The sequence below is a fragment of the Apaloderma vittatum genome, unplaced genomic scaffold, assembly GCF_000703405.1.
Source record: "Apaloderma vittatum isolate BGI_N311 unplaced genomic scaffold, ASM70340v1 scaffold7491, whole genome shotgun sequence".
NCBI classification, from domain to species: domain Eukaryota; kingdom Metazoa; phylum Chordata; class Aves; order Trogoniformes; family Trogonidae; genus Apaloderma; species Apaloderma vittatum.
The window spans coordinates 1-21858 of record NW_009700743.1 but is presented as its reverse complement, the minus strand read 5'-3'; the positions used below and the strand labels follow the sequence as shown (position 1 = coordinate 21858).

The following is a 21858-nucleotide window of genomic DNA, read 5'->3' as shown; positions in this document are numbered from 1 at the left end:
CGACGCTGGAGATTACTCATGCTTGTGTGGAGACAAGATGACCACCGCACCCCTGACAGTGCATGGTAAAATACATGGGTTTAATAGAGATTTTCTGCTTTGCCATCTGGGATCTCACACATGATCACAAGCTGGTCTTGATCCCATCTATTATTTGAAGTTACGACAGCTGTGTCTACCACTGGGAGTATCTTTTACTGCAAGTCTTTTTCTTGGGACTGAGAACTAGCACTGTACAGACTTTTCTGTCCCCATTCTTTCCTGTTAGTGGAATGTGGAAGCAGATAATGAAGACCTCAGTGAAGTCATAAATAGCACATTCAGTATTTCCAATAATCAGTTTCCCTAAGCATATCACTGAGATCCCACTTGTTTTTCTTGAGTGACATTGAAAGGTAACAATTGAGAAAAGCAGGTGAGAATGACGCATTGCAGCCTGCAATTTTGAATAACATAGCGCTTATTTTAATTGTTCATCTGATCTTAAGCCAGAGCTGTGCATAGTTCCTTGAAATCTTGGGATCAGTTTTCTGTTGTTATATCTTAAAATGCCTTTAAAACATACCTTCCAGTACTGAAACTGTAGTTTTACAACACTGATTTCCAGATCAGTTGGGTTGCAAAGTGTAAGGCAGGGATGCCCCTGAAATCGTCATTTGCCTCTCAGGCTGTGTACTAAACTTTTTAGCAATTAAAGGGTTTTAATCCAGCAGAGCAGTCAAGGTTCAGCATTCAGTTTTAAAGTGCTCTCTCTTCACCTGTGATCTTCAGCCCTGCCTCCGCATTTTAAAAAAGAGTTGAAGAACGTGGAAGCCACGGAAAATGGCACGGCCGCTTTCTGCTGTGAACTGAACAAGCCCGCAGCTGCGGTGGAATGGAGGAGAGGTGACAGAGCCCTGGAGCCAAGTGACAAGTTCACCATCAGAAGGGAGGGCACAAGAGCCGAGCTGGTGATCCGTGATTTAGATCTGACAGATGCTGGAGAATACACCTGCTGTTATGGAGATCAGAAAACCACTGCTGCACTGAAAGTGAATGGTAAAAAAAAAAGAAAATCGAATTAAGTGGATTATTTTCAATTTTTTTTTTTTTTTTTAAAGACAGTGGTAGCATTAGCTTTGAAACTGCAGGTTGGATATGGGGGTAAATTCCTGAATGCTCTGATCAGCATCAGGCACTGATCAGGTGTCCATTGCAAAAATCCCAGATATTCATCTTGGTTCCAACTTTGATGGTCTTGTTCAGTAGTCGTTGCTAAAGAAAGGAAAATCGTGTTATTGTAATGTTGGTTGTAAAGGTGTTGCAATCCTGAAGTTAAGAATATTGCAATTTGATCATGAGGTATTTTTGACACAGTTTTAAGTGTTTCAGGATAATTTGACAGTCAAGTAGTTCTGCTAGACCATTATCTGAGGAGAAATCTCGTGGGGAAAGCGTGATTGATGCCTCAGATAGAGTTTCATTTACAAACGTTTGCAGCAATGATTTACATTGCAACAGAACTTACACTCTCCAGTTGGCTTTGGTTTTCCATAGTGCCAGGCAATACCCAAAGTAAGGTAGGGCTCAACCCTGCAGAGTCTGAAGTTGAGACTGGTGTCGTTCTTCATTCCATGCCACAGACCACGTGGTAAAAAAAGCTCTGACTTATGAGCGAGGGGTTCTCCAGCTTTCCAAAGTCACCGGCACGTATTTCCCAGAGCTGTTATAATTCCTTTTTTTGATCAGGGAAGGTTTTGCTTGTCACATGTGGTTGACAGACCCCAGATAAAGAGCTACTTGGGTATCTGCTGTGGTCACGCATTCTGCTCGTTTTGAAATCCGCAGCCTTGCCTGCACACTTCAAGGAAGAGATGAAGAACGAAGAAGCCACAGAAGGTGGAACAGCCACGCTACGCTGCGAGCTGTCTCGGGCTGCCTCTGTGGAATGGAAAAAGAAACACAAAGTGCTCAAATCAAGTGAAAAATATACTATGAGACAGGAAGGTACTACTGCACAACTGGTGATCCATGCTTTAGAAGTCAAGGATGCTGGGGAGTATACCTGTGTGTGTGGAGATGAGAAAACTACTGCAGCACTGACAGTGCATGGTAAGAGAACAGGAATGAGACATTTTTGCCTGATGTGTCTCCTGCCTCCCCTGGAAGCCTCAGTACTGATACACCATGAGTTCTTCCTCTAATCCTGCTATCATTAATTCTGTCAGTAATGGATATTTTTTTTCTATAGCAGTTTTTATCTAATTCTAACTAGAATTGTAGTCCCATTGATTATACTAAAATTTTCCCTGTTTTCTTCTCCTTGTTCTTGTTGGTGCACGACTGCACTGCTTTGCACCACGCTAAACGCTGAAGAGTGTCACACACTTGCATTTTTTGTTCTCTTTTACTTACTTTTGACTTGAGCCTAGAGAGCCGGAGTAGCAGGAACATTCATCCTAAGACCTATCTTAGATTTCAAGTTCTGTTAGGATTTGACAGATAGTTTTAAATGATGCAAATGAAACTTGATTCAATGCAACTTTTCTATGTAACTCTCATCCAGAGTCGTGTAGAATTGTGTTTTGGTATTGCAGAACACTCAGCACTATCATAGAATGACCTAGATTGGAAGAGACCTTAGAGATCATCTAATCCAACCTCCCTGGCACGGGCAGGGATGCCTCTCAACTAGACCAGGTTACTTAAGGCCTCATCTAACCCGGCCTTGAACATCTCCAGGGAGGGGGCATCCACAACTTCTCTGGGCAATTTATTCCAGAGTCTTGGTGTGAGAGTGCTTCATATTCTTCAGCCAAATTCATCTGCAGACTTTTCTTGGAAGAGAGAGAAACGTTATTTCCACTTTTCACACAAGATAGTAGGAATTATTCTTCCAATTTAACTACGGAAAATATAATTGGAAAGGACCTCTACAGGTCATCTAGTCCATCCCTGAGCCTCGGGTCACCAGCATCCCTACCTAGCCTCACTCCAGTGCTGAAGAACTTGCAGTTCCCCTAGATACTCTTTCCACTGCCTAACCATAAGTACTGCCAGAAAGTTCTTCGTAACTTCAAAAAAAGTCTTTCTCCATGTGACTTAAGTCATTATTTCTTGACCTATGTCCTGTAGAAATGGAGAAATATTTGTTATTTTACTTTCTCTGAGAGTTTTGAAAACTTATGTCTCCTTTCTAACCTATGTCCTGTAGAAATGGAGAAATATTTGCTATTTTACTTCCTCTGAGAGTTTTGAAAACTTATATTCTCTTTCTGTCTTCTCTTTTCCAGACTAAGCGTGTTCAGTCCTTTCAGTTTTTCTTCACAGGTCATATTTTCTAGGCTTCAGCTCATCTTTGTTGCTTTCTGGACCATCTTCAGTTAATCCACGTCATTCTAGAAGTGTAGTGGCCAAAAGCAGACTACAGTGCTCCATCTGAGGCTTTGCCAGACTGGAGTAGGATGGAAGGATTTTGTGCCTTCCATACAACATTCCAACCCTTTTAGGATGTTTCTTTTGTTCACACCAGAACTGCATCTTTTGACTCACGGAGTAGGATGGAAGGATTTTGTGCCTTCCATATAACATTCCATTGTGTATATCCCTTTTAGGGTGTTTCTTTTCTTCACATCAGAACTGCATCTTTTGACTCACATTTTCTCTCTGATCTCTTGTAACCCCAAATCTCTCTCTGCAGATCTGCTGTCTATTGTTCCCCATCTTGTATTTGTGGTGGTTTTTGTTCCTAAATACAGTATTGTACATCTGCCCTCGGTGAATTATAGCCTATTTTTTCAACATTGCTTCACCAAAGTGTTTTATATCCTAACCGTGTTTAACAAAGTGCTTTTTGCTTCCTTTCCTTCCCACCTTGAGTTCTGTCTATTGTTCCCCATCTTGTATTTGTGGTGTTTTTTGTTCCTAGATACAGTACTGTACATCTGCTCTCGGTGAATTATAGTCTGTTTTTTCAACATTGCTTCACCAACGTGTTTTATATCCTAACCATGTTTAACAAAGTGCTTTTCGCTTCCTTTCCTTCCCACCTTGAGTTTATGTGTAAAATTAATGACAATTCTGCATTTCATTGTTCAAGTCACTGAAGAAAATGCTGAATAATACTGGACTCCAGAGTACTGAGGAACTCTGCTCAACCCATTCTTTCATAGGGGATGTAAATCACAGTTGTATATTCTTTGTAGTTTTCAGAATTGTAGTCCTTCCCACTGTGGTTCCATCTATGCTTGAGTTTAAAGTAAGAGCTTTTTGCTAAAATCAAAGTGTACAGCATATACTGTGTCTCCTCATCAGTGAAGCTTTGAGAATATTCAGTTTAAATATTCTCTAATAATTCTTTTTCTTATCCTAGTCAGAATTCCTATTATTTTCTTAGCTATCGTTAACATTTAATATTAAAGAAGAAAAATAATTAAATCCTTCAGCTTTTCCCACATCACTCACCATCCACTTGAATTCCTGAAAGAGAGGTAGACGACTTTCCCTTGATGTTTTTATTCCTTCTAATTACCTTACAGAATGTCATTGTGTTATTTCCACTTTTTGTAGTTCAGACTGGCCAGATTTCCTGGGATTGGCAGGCTAAAATTCTGATACAGCCTTAAGCCACAAATCAAACTATGAGCAGAGCACATGGAATAGTGATCTCGCCACCCATGTGCTGGATAAAACTACATATGGCATTCAGCTGTGTCTGGAGACCTTTGATATCACCATCATTTTTGCAAGTTCAGCCCCTCTTTCACGTTGGTCTTTTTGTCCATGAAGTGACAGAGTCCGGGAACGGGGAACAATCCTTGTCTTTGAGACACGCAGGGAACCTGGCCTTTCTGGTTTTGTCTCTATATTCTGCAGTATTTCTTTTGCATTCATCTAAAATTCCTGTATCTTATAGGTCTCTTAGGTTTCAGAACGTGTGATATGGGCAGGCTATTCCTTATGATCCTGGGAGTGAGGTAGTCTGTGTAATTATGCCCTTAGTATTGTTTCTTTGAGAAGTTTTCCACTCCTTTAGAATACCTTGTCCTTAATATTTGCTTCTGCTGTATCACAAGTAACGATTCATGAATTATTGCATCTTACTTTCCTGTTGGCACAGAGAATTTCCTTTTGCTCTTCTCCATTCTTATTTGTCCTAAATTCCCTGAGCTTCTCCTGCTTTATAGTTAGTGTCAGCCCAGTTATCCTCCATATCTGTATCCTCTAATATTTATGTCTCACTGGTCAGAATCAGAACTTGTTCCTGCTGTTCTTTTGTATATATTCTATATCCAAAAGTGATCCCCACTCCATTTCAAAGACTTAACAGACATCATCCCATTGTGTTGCTCCAATAATATGCATGACCACGCTACACTTCTGATGTTTTAGGTGATTCTACTGGTAGTTCCAAGAGAGACAAGGTGTTAGGATAAATCTGAACTTTCTGATGTGAAGATCTTAGAGCAAATTTCCACAACGGAGACATGGTCCTTCCTTTTCCATTTTATTGTTGCCCAAGCACTTTAAAGAGATTGCTCTGATTCTGCTCTTCAGCCTCATTCCAACTCTCAGGCTTCATCTGTAAGCATCCTTCACATGTAGGGGAGAGCCTTTTCTTTTTGTCTTTAGCTTTTTTCCCTGATCGTGGTGTCACCTGCTCTAACACGTTTCCTCGGCTGAATTACACTGAGAAAATTACGGCTTTGACTACACATGAAGTTTTCCTTTTCCTGCTGTTTATTCTCCATACATCTCTAAACCTATCAGCAAATCTACCCACTGTCTGAGACCCTTGTGTGATACAAATTTCTCTCTTCCTTCTGTGACATGACCCTTGTGTCAATAACTAGGCATGGACAGATAGTGGTAAACTTCAACATTCATGTATTTCGTGGCCAAGAACTGTATATCGTGAAAATGTTTGCTCCTTTGTTTCTCAGCTCTTCCTGCTCTCTTCAAAGAAGAGTTAAGAAATGAAGAAGCCATGGAGGGTGAAGCAGTGACTCTGCGCTGTGAGCTGACCAAGACCGCTTCAGTGGAGTGGAAAAAGGGGCACACAATACTCAAACCTAGCGAGAAATATAAAATGAGGCAGAAGGGTGTCGCTGCAGAACTGGTGATCCATAACCTAAATGAGAATGATGCTGGTGATTACACCTGTGTGTGTGGGGATAAGCAGTCCACAGCTTCCTTAGCAGTACACGGTAATGACCAGTTTCACCTAGATGTCCACGTTGTTGAGCTTACGGTTTGAATTCATTTTTTTCTCCATGTTTATACATAGTTGTTCTGAGCCTGACTTGGCATGTCATAGTCATGACAATTAAGTTGCTTTTTCTGATTTAAGGGAAAAAACCTTCAATCCCATTTCCTGATGCAAAGGGTTTTCAGGATCTGACCCGTAGAGCAGGTGTGAGACCAAGCCTGAAGACACCTCCTCACTGATGCCTTTCCTTCCCCCAGCCCTGCCCCTTCCCCTTCCCCTGCTCCCTTCTAACCCTCTGCCCATTGCATCCTCAGCGCTGCCTGCACGCATCAAGGAGAGCCTGAAGGACGAGGAGGTAACAGAAGGTCAAGCAGCCACTCTGCGCTGTGAGCTGAGCAAGGTTGCTCGAGTAGAGTGGAGAAAGGGAAGCAGCTTGCTCAAAGTCAGCGACAAATACAAAATGAGACAGGAGGGCACGGTCGTGAAGTTGCTTATCCATGATGTAGAATTGAAAGATGCTGGAGAATACACTTGTGTGTGTGGAGAACAGGAGACAACCGCTGCCTTGATAGTGCACGGTAAAAACCAAATACTTGTATCCATATTATTGTGTTTTCTCTACTGGCGCATCACTATTGATTGTGTGTTCACCTGTGGCTGAATTTGTTTCTTTAAATTTGTAAACTGTCTCTAAGATCTGGTTGCACCCAGGCTGCGTTTCTGTTTGTCTATTGGTTTGTCCAGTGTCCCAGAATTATGAGGAAAGGAAACTCTTTCCACCCTAAAGTGTTCTCTGCTTCTGTACCACCCCATCCTTTCCATCACCTGTGTGCCACGTGTCATTTTTCATGTCCTCTGTCCATTTTGTGACCTTCAGCCCTGCCAGCACTTTTCAAAGAAGAACTCAAGGACCTGCAAGCCATGGAAAGCCAAGCGGCCACTCTGTGCTGTGAGCTGACCAAGGCTGCAGCTGTGTCGTGGAAGAAAGGAAATAAAATACTCAGGGCAAGTGAAAAATACGTCATGCGACAGGACAATGCCTTTGCCGAGCTGAAAATTCGTGATCTCGAGTTGCAGGATGCTGGAGATTACACCTGTCTGTGTGGAGACCAACACACCACGGCTTCTCTGACAGTAAATGGTAAATTCATCTTGTGGATGACTGTTGGCTTTTCATTTCTCTGAAACATCCTGTTGCTGTACAATTTTTTCCTAAGAATTAATTTGTGTTCAGGAAAGGACAACTTCTTGTTCTGGCATTTAATTTCAGTCTGACGTTCCTGAAAAAGGAGCTGAGGACGTGACTACTTCTCCATGCAGACAAGCTGCTGAGTTGTAAGTTTAAGGAAATAGCGCCAGGGACGTGCTCCCGTCCTGCTCCCATGGAGGGTGGCCTCGTGGTAAATTCTTTAGGCTGCATCTTGAATCCCTCCAGCTTGTTGTAGTTTGACCTGTCAGCTGAGCATTTCTTTTCTTACTGTCACTACTGGATTTAGTTTCCCAGATCATCCCAGTGATAGCCTCAACCTCAGCGGCTGAAGGCTTTGACTTGGCCAGATTTGAACTTCAGCTGAGAGTTCATGGTGTTGGTTGCAAACGCAGAGATCTTTGATTAAATTCTTTCGACTTTTCCATTCCCAGCCCTGCCAGTGGTTTTCAAGGAAGAACTGCAGAATGAAGAAGGCCTAGAAGGAGCATCAGTCTCTCTGCGTTGTGAATTAAGCAAAGCAGCCCCAGTGCAGTGGAAAATAGGGTCCAAAGTGCTCAAAGCAAGTGAAAAATATCAAATGAGACAGCCTGGAACCACTGCAGAGCTGGTCATTCATGATCTAGAAGTAGAAGATGCTGGAGATTACACCTGTGTGTGTGGTGACCAGGAGACAACCGCAACCTTAACAGTTTGTGGTAAAAAGACCTTCTTCAAATTGATAAATAGTTCTACAGATAGACATCATGCTGAAATTCAGCTGTTTCTGCCCTGGGTCAATACTTGTCTCTGATTTTATCCCTTTCTGTTCTTTCATTCTATGTATAGATCATTTCTTACTGAGAAAGGATAGCTCAGGGCTATTTTTTGGGTCAGTATTAATCTTCCTCCCTTTAAAAGGAGAAAAGGAGATGTTTCTTTCTGTCTAAGGCCCCTCTTCTTGGACAATTACATTTTCCAGGTCTTTTCCCCCACCTCATGGGGGAAACCCCCATGGTTTACTTCAGCCAACCATAGCTTTCCCCAAAACACACCTGTGTGGTCTGTCAGGCCCTCTGTTTTCCAAACACTGCTCAAAGAAGTGAGTGTTGGGGCAAAAGGAAGAGGACATGTCCCTGTTCTCTGTGACCTGGCCACGACTGCTCCTGGGGGTACCAGATTTTTTAGGCAAGTCAGACATGCAGAATGAGATAAGAGTTACCATTTCAGAGCTCGTTACCCTAAATTTAGGTTTGAAGGATGCAGGGGTCTACACCGCTCTGTGGGGATCAAGACTACCTTGACAAGTATTAAAAAAATTAATTAAAAACCCCCAGCAACACAGACTATCCGCAAATATATTCTTCTTTATCCTACTAGCTTCTAATAAAAAAATCCAGAAATGAATCCCTGTGTTACGTTAATAATCTCATTATTTCATGTTCTGCTCTCCTCTCACTAATGAGTATCTGCTTAATGTAGCAACAGTCCTGGGCTCTGAGGAACTTACTTGGTCTGAGACTCGGTTCTGTCCTCTCCAGTTATTTCCCAAAAAGTTCTGACCCTCTCCTGGGCTTTGCTGAGACATGGACGTTTTCTGACACATTTGGAGAGTATTGTTTGTGTTCTGTAGTTGCTCACAAGGCACGTTTTTTGGGTAAATGCTAATTAATTTCCCTGGAAGTTATATCCTGCAGGTTGTTCTGTCTTTAGGCTTTGATTTTCAAAATGAGAAATAGTGAGAACCTGAAATTCGCAGTATATGTAATGACCCTTCAAACTTCAGTTTAAAGTAGTTTTGAAGAAGTAGCTTTGGTTTGAAATCTGTCTGCTGTCATGTAGATGGAGGCACAAGTAAAAATGGAGCAGAGTATAACAATACCGGCCTCCAAGAAATCCTACGTGTGTAGTTAAAATAGTACTGCATCCAGCAATGTTATTTGTGAGTGCTGTTGACCCAAGATCTGGATCTTTCTGTATTGTTCTTTCACCATGAAAAGACACAGAGACCCAAGGAACTGACCACTTATGGTAAATGAAACCACATCACATTAGAAGAAGGATTATTTCAGAGCTTCTGAGCTTTATAGCTAAGTGGCTTTATAATAGGCTGAAAAGGGGAGGCATTAGGGGAAATAATTCCAGGCCTGAAAAAGAAATGAGGATTTTAACTCTGGTTTTCTGATGAATGTTTGTCCATGTTGCATCCCTTAGCTCTGCCACCGCTCTTTAAGGAAGAGCTAAAGAACAAGGAAGCAGAAGAAGGTGGAGAAGTCTCCCTGCACTGTGAGCTCACCAAGGCTGCTCTGGTGGAGTGGCGGAAGGGCCAGAGGATTCTCAAAGCAAGTGAGAAATACAAAATGAGGCAGGAAGGGACTAAGGTAGAGCTGGTGATTCATGAAATAGCTGAGAAGGATGCAGGAGACTACACCTGTGTGTGTGGAGAGCACCGGACTACAGCTGTCCTAACAGTACAGGGTAAAAATTATCTTGGTCTTTTATTTTCTAACTGGAAATGTCTGTCTTCTGCTACCAGGTGTTCCATTTCCCTGTCTGTTCAACCTTATTAACTGAAGTTCCATTCATCTGAAACTATTCTGTGCTCATGACCTGCAGGTTGTATATGTTGGAAAACACCAGCCTGCATTTTTCTGTGCCATCCTCTTGTCTTCTTCTTTCCTTAAGCAGAAACTTGCTATCCTTTCATCTTTCCCTTCTGACATTCCTTCTCTAGCATATACTCTTTTGCCGTTCCTTTCCCGCATTTATTCTCTAAAACACAAATGTGCTTATTCTTTTCCATTCCTTTCTGGCATTCTCAATACCTAACATTTTAATGTAGTCTAGGGTATAAAAACCAGTATGCAGAATAAGGCTGTGTTAGCTATAATTTCTTCTGTCTTGAGTTACATTTTTAGTGAGTTTTGTGCCCATAACCTCTGTCCTAATACACAAAGATAAATTTGTGTTGGGAAAATGGTTTTCTAAGCAGGAAAGAATAAATTCTTTCAGTGACCTCCTTCTGGTCTTATTTTGTTGTATGAACCAGTTGCTGAGTAAACAAAATTTTGGTTTGACATGGCTGGAGATGAGAAACATACCAAATCAAGGAGGCTAAACCTGGTTTCTAGCCTGGATTTTTTAACTTAGCTGCACTACGATGGAGTGAGACACTAAGTTTGAGATCTGACACATCCAGCCTTGCTTAACAGGTGGAATATCCCATTCTCCCACCTAGTTTATAGAGGGGCACGTGACAATCACCAAATTTATTTCAAGGATGCAATTGCAGTAGGTACTAGAATTATGGTAAGTGGAGAAAGTATGTTCTAAGACAAGAAAACAAGCTGGGATTCAGCACCTGGAGATTTTCTTTGGGGTCAAGAAGAATCCGCGAGCCCTGGCTCCATATTGAGGGTGTCTCAAGGAAGATGATGAGTAAAGAGCTGTGCCAACACAGAGCAGGACTGCTCTGTAAGTAGGAGAAGCATGAAGTTTGTGGAAGACACCAACACATGTGTGAACTAAGGAGCCCAGAGATGATATTCTCAGTTTTTCTTGCATGGAAAGGGATAAAAATCAGGTGTAAATCTCTTGAGGACAGTGCAATTTTTCTATTAGGAAGTCAGCATAAACCCAAAAGGATTAGGGTAGACATTCCCACTAGGATATTTTCATTACCCTTTCCTTTCTTTGTTGCTGATGCTCATCCTTTCACAACCTTAACAACTTTCCCCTGTCACTTCCTACTTCCACCCATCCTTGGGGATATCCTCACTTTTTAATACTTTTTACCTGCATCCTTCAGCTGTGCCTTCATTTTTCCAAGAAGAAATGACCAGCGAGGAAGCGGTAGAAGGTGGAACGGCCACTTTGCTCTGTGAGCTCAGCAAGGCATCTGCCCAGGTCCAGTGGAAGAAGGGCCACCGCGTCCTCACCTCGGACAACAAGTACAGCATGAGACAGGAAGGCCGTGTCGTGGAGCTGGTGGTTCACGATTTAGATGTGAACGATACTGGAGATTACACCTGTGTGTGTGGAGACAAGGCCACCACAGCCACACTAACAGTGCATGGTAAAGTAATCCTTGGGACTAAGGTCCTCTAAATATTAGACCGGCCCGACTCTCAATTGCTGTGGGGTCTGTCCCCATTCCCTTTCTGATTGCTCGGGCTTTCATTTTTCTTTGGACTTTGCTTACATGCATTCTCCTTCTGTTAAAATTGAGAAAAGAGTTGCTTGTTGGTGTTTATCCTCCTCACCTGTGCTGGTTCTTCTCCTTTTCCTTGCCCTGATGCAGCATCCAGGGAAGTCAGGGGAGACTCTTCTGTTGTGTTCCACTGACCTGGATCAGGGCTCGGCATTGTACCATCCACCCCCTCCCCTAGGACCTCATGCAACTGCTTTTTAAGGAATACTCACTGTCTCTAAGGTAACTCTTTTACTCTTCAGCACTGCCTCCAGAATTCAAAAAGGACCTGAAGGATCTAGAAGCTCTAGAAGGTGGGACAGCTGCTCTGCACTGTGAGCTCACAAAACCTGCTGCGGTGGAGTGGAAAAAAGGGCAGGAGATGCTCAAAGCAAGCAGCAAATATAAAATGAGTCAAGACGGTGCTGTTGCAAAGCTGATTATCCACAAGCTGGATGTGGAAGATGCTGGAGCTTACGCTTGTGTGTGTGGAGATCAGCAGACAACTGCCACTCTGAGAGTCAATGGTAAAAAAAAATAAAAAAGGTTTTAATATTTTCTGAATATAAAGATGTGGTTTAGTGCCACTTTTGGAGAAGACTAGAATTCATAAGGCGTGCAGATTAGCATGGTCTATACAGCCTAATTGAATGGGAAGATAGAAAATGGGAATTGCAGTCTAGAACTAAATGTATTTTGTCAGGATAATTGTAATCTCTCCTGCAAGTAGTCTTTCTTAAGAGGCAATCTGAACTCTTACAAGTCCCTGCTGATTTTCAGAATATCGCTCTTCAGTGATCAGGGCAACATGTTGGCTACTTTTATAGTAGGAAAAGTATTCTGCCTCTTATAGATCATAGATTAGATTAATATCACATATACTTCATGGAAAATGTAACTTGTTGAAATCAATTTCTTCTTATTCTGCAGATATTCCTATTGCACCTCCACAAAAGTAGCCTTATACTTCCTATCTAAAGCATTAAGGTTTAGAAACATCTGCAAAAAGGCTCTTTTGGTGCTTGCATTTTCTTTCTACTTTCTCTTTCCCAAGGGCAGTATGTTGCAAGTTATGTTTCTATTTTATAGCCCTACCAGCACTTTTTAAGCAAGAGCTTCAGAATACTGAGGCAGAAGAAGGTGGTATGGCCACACTGAGGTGTGAGCTTACCAAACCCAAGGCTCCGGTAGAGTGGAGGAAAGGAGATGTTACTCTCTTCCCTGGTTTGAAATATGAGATGAAGCAGCAGGGCTCCACTGCTGAATTGGTCATTTATGACCTAGAACTGGACGATTCAGGAAGGTACACCTGCGACACTGGACATCAGCAGACGACGGCTGTGGTGGCCGTACATGGTAGGCAGAGTGTTGACTCTTAGCTCAGTAGATGTGAAGTGAAAAGAGCATCTCCCAGATGTTCCAACAGTCGTTTGTTTTGTCACTGGTCCATGCCAGGGTACATATTCTACTTGAGCGTGGTCAGGTTAGAAAGGTTCTACTTGCAGTATCTGGCATGACTGATCATCATGAAAGCAATTCATTGTTGCCATGATGTCAAGCTATGATTAACCCTCCTGCTCTCTGAGTGCAGGGAGTGTGGCTGCACATGCGAATGGATAACAGAGGATAAAGCAGGCAGGCTGATGGCTATTTTGGGTTGTTGATTGCTTCTGTAGGCATGAGGGATGCCTAACTGGGCATAATACCTGACTGGGAGGATAAGAGATGCAACAACAGAGAACATGTACTTTGCTTTTACTTGAGGCTTTGAGCCTCAGATACAAGCTTTGAGTGCAAACAACTGCATCCTCATCTGCTTTCCTCTGCCCCTCCTACCATCCAGAGCAAGACCTTGCCTGAATTTCCCTTTGGATTTATCACTGTATTGTCATCTTTTATTATATTTCCTCTTCTTCTGTTTTGAATGTTGACTCGAAGCTTTATTTGGCGGGGGAAAATACTCTTTTCTTAATATTGTAAACACACAGACCTTTTTTTGAGGAACAAGGGTCAATTTAAGAGAGAGCTTATCCCACTGTCCTTTGATGAAAGCATCTGTAGTTGGCATGGAGACACTTCTGTAGGAAAGTCTGACTCCTTCAGATCACAAACTATTCTGTGGTCCAATCCCTAAGACTAGATCTTTCCTACTTTTGCCATCTGTCCTCAGCTCTTGGTTCATGTAATGGTTGAAGAAAAATGTTACCAAGAAGCAGTTGCAGCCCAATGATTACTGAATCATTAGACTAGGCCATTTCTGAAGAATGGTGGTAGGATTGGCTCCTCTCTGGACTAAGACACTCTTAAAACATTTCCTCTCGAATTTTGCAGCACTGCCTGTTATATTTAAGCAACCTCTACAAAATAAGGAGTCAGAGGAAGGAAGCACAGCTGCGTTCTGCTGTGAGCTGTCGAAACCCAATGCTGTCGTGGAATGGAGGAAAGGAGGCGTGGGGCTGCAGCCCAGCCAGAAATATGAAATGAGGCAGAGGGAATGTCTAGTAGAGCTCTTAATCCATAATCTCAAATTAGAAGATACAGGAGAATACAGCTGTTATACTGGGGATCAGGAAACCAAGGCAATTTTAAATGTGAAAGGTAGGTGGTGTGAGCTGTCTCCTAAATCAATAGATTACGTCCATGCAAAACAATAGTTTGAATATAAATATTTTAAAATACTTTTTTTTTCCTTGCATGAATATTTTCCTTTTCTTCTGATATACTAGGATTTTTTGGTTAGTTGGTTTGGTTTTTGTTTTGCAATGGGAATGGAAGAGGAGGATACTTCATTTTTCCAGTGCTGCTTTTGAGTTTTGGGGTCTAAGAAGAAATACTTTCCAGCTTTATGGCTAGGGAGAAATTAAAATATGAGCAACATTTTAATAGAACATTTGGACATTTCACCTGGCATGTGGTTTAATATTTTAAATAAACACATTATTCCAAGTCCTGGACTAAAACTTACAGCAACCTTCCTGATCTGTCGAGGCTGTCCACGGAGACTTGAACTTCTTGGCTCTTGAGAAATTTGTTAGATCAACTGAAGGATAGATTCATTCAAAGAATCCAACTCTGGGAAGGATTTGAGTCAAGGAACAAAGAATGAATAAGTACAGATGGCTACAAGATCTCCTAGTAGCTCCAGGCAAATAAGAAAATGTGGATCCTGCCTAGGAATATGGCACTTGCGAAGCACAGTATCTTGTTCTCCGAAGTGTCAGTCTGTGTTAACCAGGACTTGACTCAGGCTTCAATAAAAGCACTTGTTGCTTCTTTCTTTTTTCCCCTTTAGCTCTGCCAATCCTTTTCAAAAAGGAGCTCAATGACAAGGAGGCAGAAGAAGGAGCTGCGGTGAAATTCCAGTGTGAACTGACAAAGGATAATGCAACAGTGGAGTGGAGGAAAGGCACCATGGAGCTCTTCCCGTGTGCCAAATACAAAATCACATTAAGTGGTCGCACGGCTGAACTTGTGATTCATAACGTAGAACCAGAAGATGCCTCTGATTACACGTGTGATACAGGAGACCAGCAGAGCACAGCAGTCCTCAAAGTGAATGGTTAGCATTGCATCAAAATGGAACCAAGGATAAAAGGGATCTGTGAAATTGTGTGAATGATATTCTTTTACAAATGTTTTGCAACATTGCAGGCTTAGTCGGATCAAGAACTAAGCACAGGTCATTTACAAAAGCATTTAAAAAATACATTATTTTCAATTTTTGTAGTGCCTTCCCATGAGGACTGTGGGAACACTGTGTTTAAACAAACAAAAATAATGTCTCTGATTAATCATCATCTATGAAATACTTGTGGTCATCTCAAACTGTTGGGTGGAACTTGTGGCTTTGATCTAAGCTGCAACTTTTCAAACAACATCCTCTTAGCTGAACCTGACCCTGGGCCAACCACGAGTGAAAGAGCCCTGGGCTTGCTTTACGTACATCACAACAGATTTTAGACAGAGGAACTACAACCATCGAGATTCCTGTTTTCATAACTTCTTACACATGCACATATAATATTCCTGTCTTGTTTTCATCAGTGGCAAGCTGTTGTCTGAGCTGTCCCACGTCCCGCTTGAATAAATGTAGTCCATTTGTATGTCGTCTGGAAGGACTCACTGTTGATAGTCTAGGGTCTTGAGAAGATAGCAGAGAAATCAGAAACGTCTTTAATGCTTTATGTCATTTATGATGTTCAGTATTTCTATAAAAATTAACAGATTTACCCTAGTTTTGATCAGAAAGTAGCAGGTTTTGCTTAGCCAAAATACTTATGCATGTTAGAGCTTCCAACGTCCAGTGCAGGTGTATAAAAGTTGTAATGTGGTGCCCTTGACTTTATGGGAAACAAATACATTTGGGGAAGTTTCTGGTCCTCTCCTTGTGGGGATATACAGAATATAAGTTTTTTCATAGAGAAATAAGCATTGTTGTTATCATAACCACTTATTGCAGATTTATTCCAGACTCTAGGTGCCAAGTTGTACAGACCTGGCATTCAAGCTAACAAATTGTGCCTTAATTGCTTTTATTCACTCTGCAGCCATCAAACCCCGGCTGAAGCAGCAGCTGAAGAATGAAGAAGTGGAGGTGGGAGGAACGGCCAGGCTGCGCTGTGAGATTTCCATTAGCAAAGCAGAAGTAGAGTGGAGGAAAGACGGAGCTGTCCTCCGCCCGAGCTCCAAGTACGAAATGTGGCAGGATGGCACCCTCCGCGAGCTGCGTGTTCACCACTTGGAGCCTGGTGATGCTGGAGAATATTCCTGCAAGGCTGGAGATGAGACAAGCTCTGCGAAACTGATCGTGAAAGGCAAGAGCTGTTTATTGGGGAGAGGGGATTTTCACTTTAGGATGCTTTTAGGATGCTTTTTTCACTTTAGGATGCTTTTTTGTGATAAACAATTGTGGTGGCGTGCACAGAGCATAGGAAGGGTGTCATGGAAAAAAAATAAAAATAATCTTATGGTTAAATGAATACACCAAAGCAAATATTCACTTGGTAGACAGGAGAGAATAAGACAGCTGTAATTTTTGACTCGTGGCTTGAAATATTTTTTTTGACGTCGTATGTGTGAGTGAGCAGATGGTCTGTCCCAGTCACACGGCAGCTGCACCTGGCCTTGATGCCATGACAGACAGAGCTTGCTTTCAGGTTGGACCACTAGTGTGGAACAACCACCGCCAGCATCTCTGCAGGCTACTCAACACCATAGATACTCTACATCACGCCCAACTGCACCGTTTTTGCGTGCAGATAGTGACCTGGGTAGGATGAACGTGTGCTGTGTTTGCTCAGATGAAGACCGAGCTGCTTCTCCTTTGCTATTCTCCAGTAGGCTGGGTCATATACAGCTTTTAACTCTCGCAGGCTGTCTGTACGCTCTTTGCACAGGCCTGCAGGTGCCCAGCTGTCCTAGAAGTAGGACTCAAGCACACTGATGTCCAAATGGCCCGTGCTTACACTAATCCAGTAATTGCTACTGAGAGCAAAGAGCCAACCAGATTCCTGGAGTGACAGCACAGGCCATATGCAATGCTCTTTGCAAAAAGACAGTAGAAAGGATGGGGCTTTAATGTTTTTTCTGTGAAGTTTTCTATATAATTTCCAAAAATCCTGAATTTGGCATCTGGCATTCACACCTTATTCCTTTATCAAACATGTAATTAAAAAAAATCATACTAAATGTATCTCTGAGAAAGGGCAAGGAATAAAACAACTAACTGAAAGTTATTTGCCATGTTACCAAATACATTGAAAGTAGTGACCCAGCAGCAGGAGAAACGTGATTTGAGTATCTGTGACATCTCCATGCTTGGAGGTACTTAAAGCTCAGCTAGACCATAGGTTTTGCAAGCCTTTTTGGGTTAAGCACTTATCCACTCAGATTCTCAGTACTTTTTTTAGACAATCCCACAAAGTTCAGTGTTGCACTAAAGTTGGATGAGATGTCCTAGGCTTTACAGTTAAGGATGAGGCCACAAAACTGGTCAGAATACTGGAACACCTCTCCTATGAGGACAGGATGAGAGAGTTGTCAGCCTGGAGAAGAAAAAGCTCCAGGGACACCTTATTGCAGCCTTTCAATACTTAAAGGGGGCTTATAAGAAAGATGGGGATGTACTTTATAGCAGAGTCTGTAGGAATAGGACAAGGAGTAACAGTTGTAAACTGAAAGACGGTAGCTTTGGAAGAAATTTGTTATGATGAAGGTGGTGAAACACTGGGTCAGGTTGCCCAGAGAAGTTGTGGAAGCCTAGAAGTGTTCAAGATCAAGTTGAATGGGATGTTGAACAACCTGATCTAGTATGCCTAGAAGTGTTCAAGATCAAGTTGAATGGGACGTTGAACAACCTAATCTAGTATAAGATGTCCCTGTCCATGGCAGGCCAGTTGGACTAGATGTCTTTGAAGATCCCTTCCAACACAAACCACTGGATGATTGAATGGATGGTGAAGGTGGTGAGCAACCAGTTTTAAGCTGGCTCTTCTCTGAGCAGTAGTTAGACCAGGTGACTTCCAAAAATACCCTCCAAGTAATATTATTCAGTGTTGCTGTGATTTGATTCATGTTTTCCGTTTCCCTGATGGACTGTTTGCAGAGCCTGATGTGACCATCGTGAGTGGCCTTAAGAACATGGTGGTGTTTGAAGGGGACGATGTCACATTTCGGTGCCAGGTTTCTCACGAGAACGCGAGGGACGTTGAATGGAAACTGCAGGATGTTGCTTTGCAAAATAATGAAATGAACGAGATCTCGGTGGAAAAAGGAAAGATTCACACCCTGACATTAAGGAAGGTGACTGAGCAGGACATTGGCACCATCACTTTCCGAGTGGGACCGCACACGTCGAAGGCAGAGCTCAGTGTGAAAGGTAAGGACTCTCCATGTGGGAAAAATACAGAACTGGTGAGAACAGGTGACATTCTGCTTACAGAAACAGGAAATTCAAGGCTATCATTCACCTATCGTTGGTTCATGTCAGGAGGGTGCTTGTGCTTCAGTGCATACCTGATGTACTGATGTGGTCTCATAGACTGTCATCAGCATGGATATGTCACCAGGGTCCTGAAGTTAACTGGCTTCTAGAGAAATTACTGGGCCAGCTCCAGTGGATACATTGACGGATCTGTAATTTTCATTGCTTTTGCTTTCCTTTTTCTTATTTTTCCTTTTCTTCTTCGGAGCCTTTCTTTCTCTAAACACTGTTTTGAAGAAATTGTTAGTCAAACATCATCTTCCTTCCCGCTTTGAAGCTATTTGAGCTGGTCAAAGTCACCATCCCACCTGAAGCAATTAAAACATGCATAAAGATATTAATTAGTACTTCACTAACTTCAACAAATATTTGTCAGTGGGTTTCATCCAAAATCCATTCACTTGTTTTATCCCCCAATATGTAACACAGAAGTTAGAGGATTTTTTTAATGCTTTACTGTTCAACTGTAGCTTTAACACCAGCGGGAAACAAGACAAAGGTGACCATAAATGCCTTTTCGATGTTTGTAATTCCAGTGCCACCTCCAGTCTTTAAGGAGAAATTACAGAATGCAGAAGCTCAGGAAGGAGAAGCAGCCATCCTCCGCTGCCAGCTCTCCCAGCCTAATGCTGTGGTGGAGTGGAAGAAAGGAGCTCAGGTGATTTCCCCAAGTTCCAAGTATGAAATCCAGCAGGAGGGAACGATCCATACTTTAAAGATCTGTCACTTAAAACCAGAAGACTCTGGCAAATACACCTGTGACAATGGAAATGAACAAACAACAGCTACTTTAACTGTTAAAGGTAGGTGTTTTTTTTTCTTTTTAAGATGAGAAACTTGTTCTGCTTCCTTTGCTTCATACTAGCAAGCAGGTTGTATCTACTGTTCTTGACTTCGGATGTACCTTGCTCGCATAAAGAAGCTGAATTATTTTGCTTTCTGAAGTTAAGTCCTGTGGTGTCCTGAGCAATGAACGTGGAGGGACCCAAGTGCAGTAACTGCTTCCACGATCCTAGACCCAAGGGTCTGTCTTTCTAGTCACCAGAAAACCAAGGCTGGAACTGTAATTAGAATGAGATCATTTTTTTGGTGCTTGAAGAACCTTTGACCTTTGGTTTCACCTGGGAAAATGATGTTAAGAGACAAGATGTTCAAGAGACAAAATGTTCAAACTTTGCTGGGCACTCAACTGACAAGCAAGGCGCGTGCTGTAGCCTAAGGTCTTAAAAACAAGTGTAATGTGCCAATATATCAGTTTTTAAAAATATACTCTTATACAAATACATTAACGTGACTTTTTCTGAGAGACAAGTTCAGAAAAAATACAGAGAAGCCAGAATGCCCTTGTGAAATGCCATCTTTTGAAACATCCATTGAGAGTTCTCCCAGGAAGATCACACACCTGTCTGCTTTCACACTAACTCCAGGATTTAGTGACACCAGAATATTTGTACTGAAACAGATCCTCTGATGGTGGCTGTCCATATGTGTCTCTAAGTGTGGTCCCAGTCACTCCAGTACTCTGAAAAAAATCCTTCAAAACAAGGAAGCCAGGGAAGGCTCGACAGCCACACTTCATGCCAAGCTCTCCAAACATGATGCAGCAGTGATTTGGAAAAAGGGTCATTCTTGCTCCAAGCCAGCAACAAGTGTGAGATGAAGCAGATGAGCTCTGCTGTGGAGCTACTCACCCACAATTTACAACTAAAGGATGCTGGAGATTAGATCTGTGATTCTGGTAATGTGTAAACTGTGGCATCCTTGGTAGTGAAAGGTGACAAAAAGCCTTCACTTTACCTTTTTGTGAGCTCTAGGTTAGTCTAGATGTTCTGTATGTGAGAGTCAGGGACACTGTGGCAGAGCCTGTGCCTTTTTTTTTTATTTTTTCAGGATTTCTGAATCAAAATTGATGCAATCTGACGGGGTAGATCTTCAGAAAGACTTTAATTCTCTCTCCTCCTTATTTCTTAGCTGGCTTCTAAGAGCCCTAGGGCTGCAGGACCTAGCTGTACAATGGAATGTCTGTACTGCAAATGCAACTGTACAAAATCCCTGACCCCAGCCATTTCCCAGCTGTCCCACAAAGTACACCATCCACTTCTACATCACCCCCAAGAGCTTTCAGATCTATCTCCTCTTACACACACCTGTCACCCAGTTCCTGTGGATCCACTCTGGTTTCTGGAACCTCATCTCTTCCCTTGTAAATACCAATTCAGCTCTTACTGTGGAGCCACCAAAGTTCTTCTAGCGATCTGCACCTGAGGAACTGAACTTCTACATGAGACTTATTGTAAGTCAACCCATCAAGACCCCATCTACACCCACCAGTGATACACCTCAGCACAGAGACTTCCAGAGTTCATTTCTCTTTTGGGTCCGGTTTTAAAATGAGGGACATTATATAATGAAGTTTATACACGCTCCCTCCTAAATACCCAAGTACTTGTATATCAGTTGTAGGTTTTCAAGTGCTGGCTTTGGTGCCCATTTGGAAACACGTGCACTTAGATGCTCAACAGTCCACATCCATGATGTGTAAGAAGGAAAACATTCCCAGAGGTGCTCAGTGTGTATGGTGCCCAGTGACTCTCGAGGAGTGCAGAAGTCCAGAACTTTCTTCATTCCTTGCTTGGATTTTAAAGCAATTTTGGAATTAAGTTTGAATCAAATTTGGAATGGTGCCACAGTTTCATTAAAAATAAGATTTAATGGCACAGTCAGCAATTAAACATAGTTTTCTTTCCTCTGGTTTTTCTTGGTTTAGCTTTGCCAGTAATTTTCACACAACCACTCCAGAACCAACAAGCTGAAGAAGGCGGCACCATCACTCTGAGCTGTGAAATCTCAAAACCAAATGCTGCTGTACAGTGGAAGAAGGCTGGGATGGTGCTGCGACCAAGTGACAAATATAAGATGCGTCAATCTGGATCTGTGGCTGAGCTGACGATTCGCAACCTGAGTGAAGCTGATTCTGGGGACTACATGTGCGACGCAGGGGACCAGCAAACCACTGCAGCCGTGCTCGTGAAAGGTGGGACTCGATGTAGGGGAGAGCTGAGCAGATGTTGGTACCGTGGCAAAGGCACATACACTCATAGAATCATTAAGGTTGGAAAAGACCTCTAAGATCGTCAAGTCCAACTGTCAACTCAACACGGGGGTGCTGGTGAACGGAGTGGGATCCAGTTGGCGACCAGTCACAAGCAGTGTCCCTCAGGGCTCAGTTTTGGGACCCGTCTTTTTTAATATATTTATCAATGACCCGGACGAGGGATTTGAGTGTACCCTCAGTAAATTTGCAGACGACACAA

General features: G+C 42.4%; 1 protein-coding gene across 1 annotated transcript in view; it reads left to right on the top strand.

Moving 5' to 3' along the window:
- LOC104281004 (obscurin-like) overlaps positions 1–21578 on the top strand; it is a gene marked incomplete at both ends in the record, with an annotated part of 56446 nt that extends 34868 nt beyond the window's left edge. The window contains 16 exons of the mRNA XM_009878848.1: positions 772–1038; positions 1828–2091; positions 5922–6185; positions 6502–6765; positions 7065–7328; positions 7829–8092; positions 9588–9851; positions 11182–11448; positions 11826–12089; positions 12652–12918; positions 13894–14160; positions 14855–15121; positions 16110–16376; positions 18167–18439; positions 19081–19347; positions 21312–21578. Coding sequence (XP_009877150.1) covers positions 772–1038; positions 1828–2091; positions 5922–6185; positions 6502–6765; positions 7065–7328; positions 7829–8092; positions 9588–9851; positions 11182–11448; positions 11826–12089; positions 12652–12918; positions 13894–14160; positions 14855–15121; positions 16110–16376; positions 18167–18439; positions 19081–19347; positions 21312–21578 — 4257 coding nt within the window. The remainder of the gene's footprint in view (positions 1–771; positions 1039–1827; positions 2092–5921; positions 6186–6501; positions 6766–7064; positions 7329–7828; positions 8093–9587; positions 9852–11181; positions 11449–11825; positions 12090–12651; positions 12919–13893; positions 14161–14854; positions 15122–16109; positions 16377–18166; positions 18440–19080; positions 19348–21311) is intronic.
- Between the last annotated feature and the right edge of the window lie 280 nt (positions 21579–21858).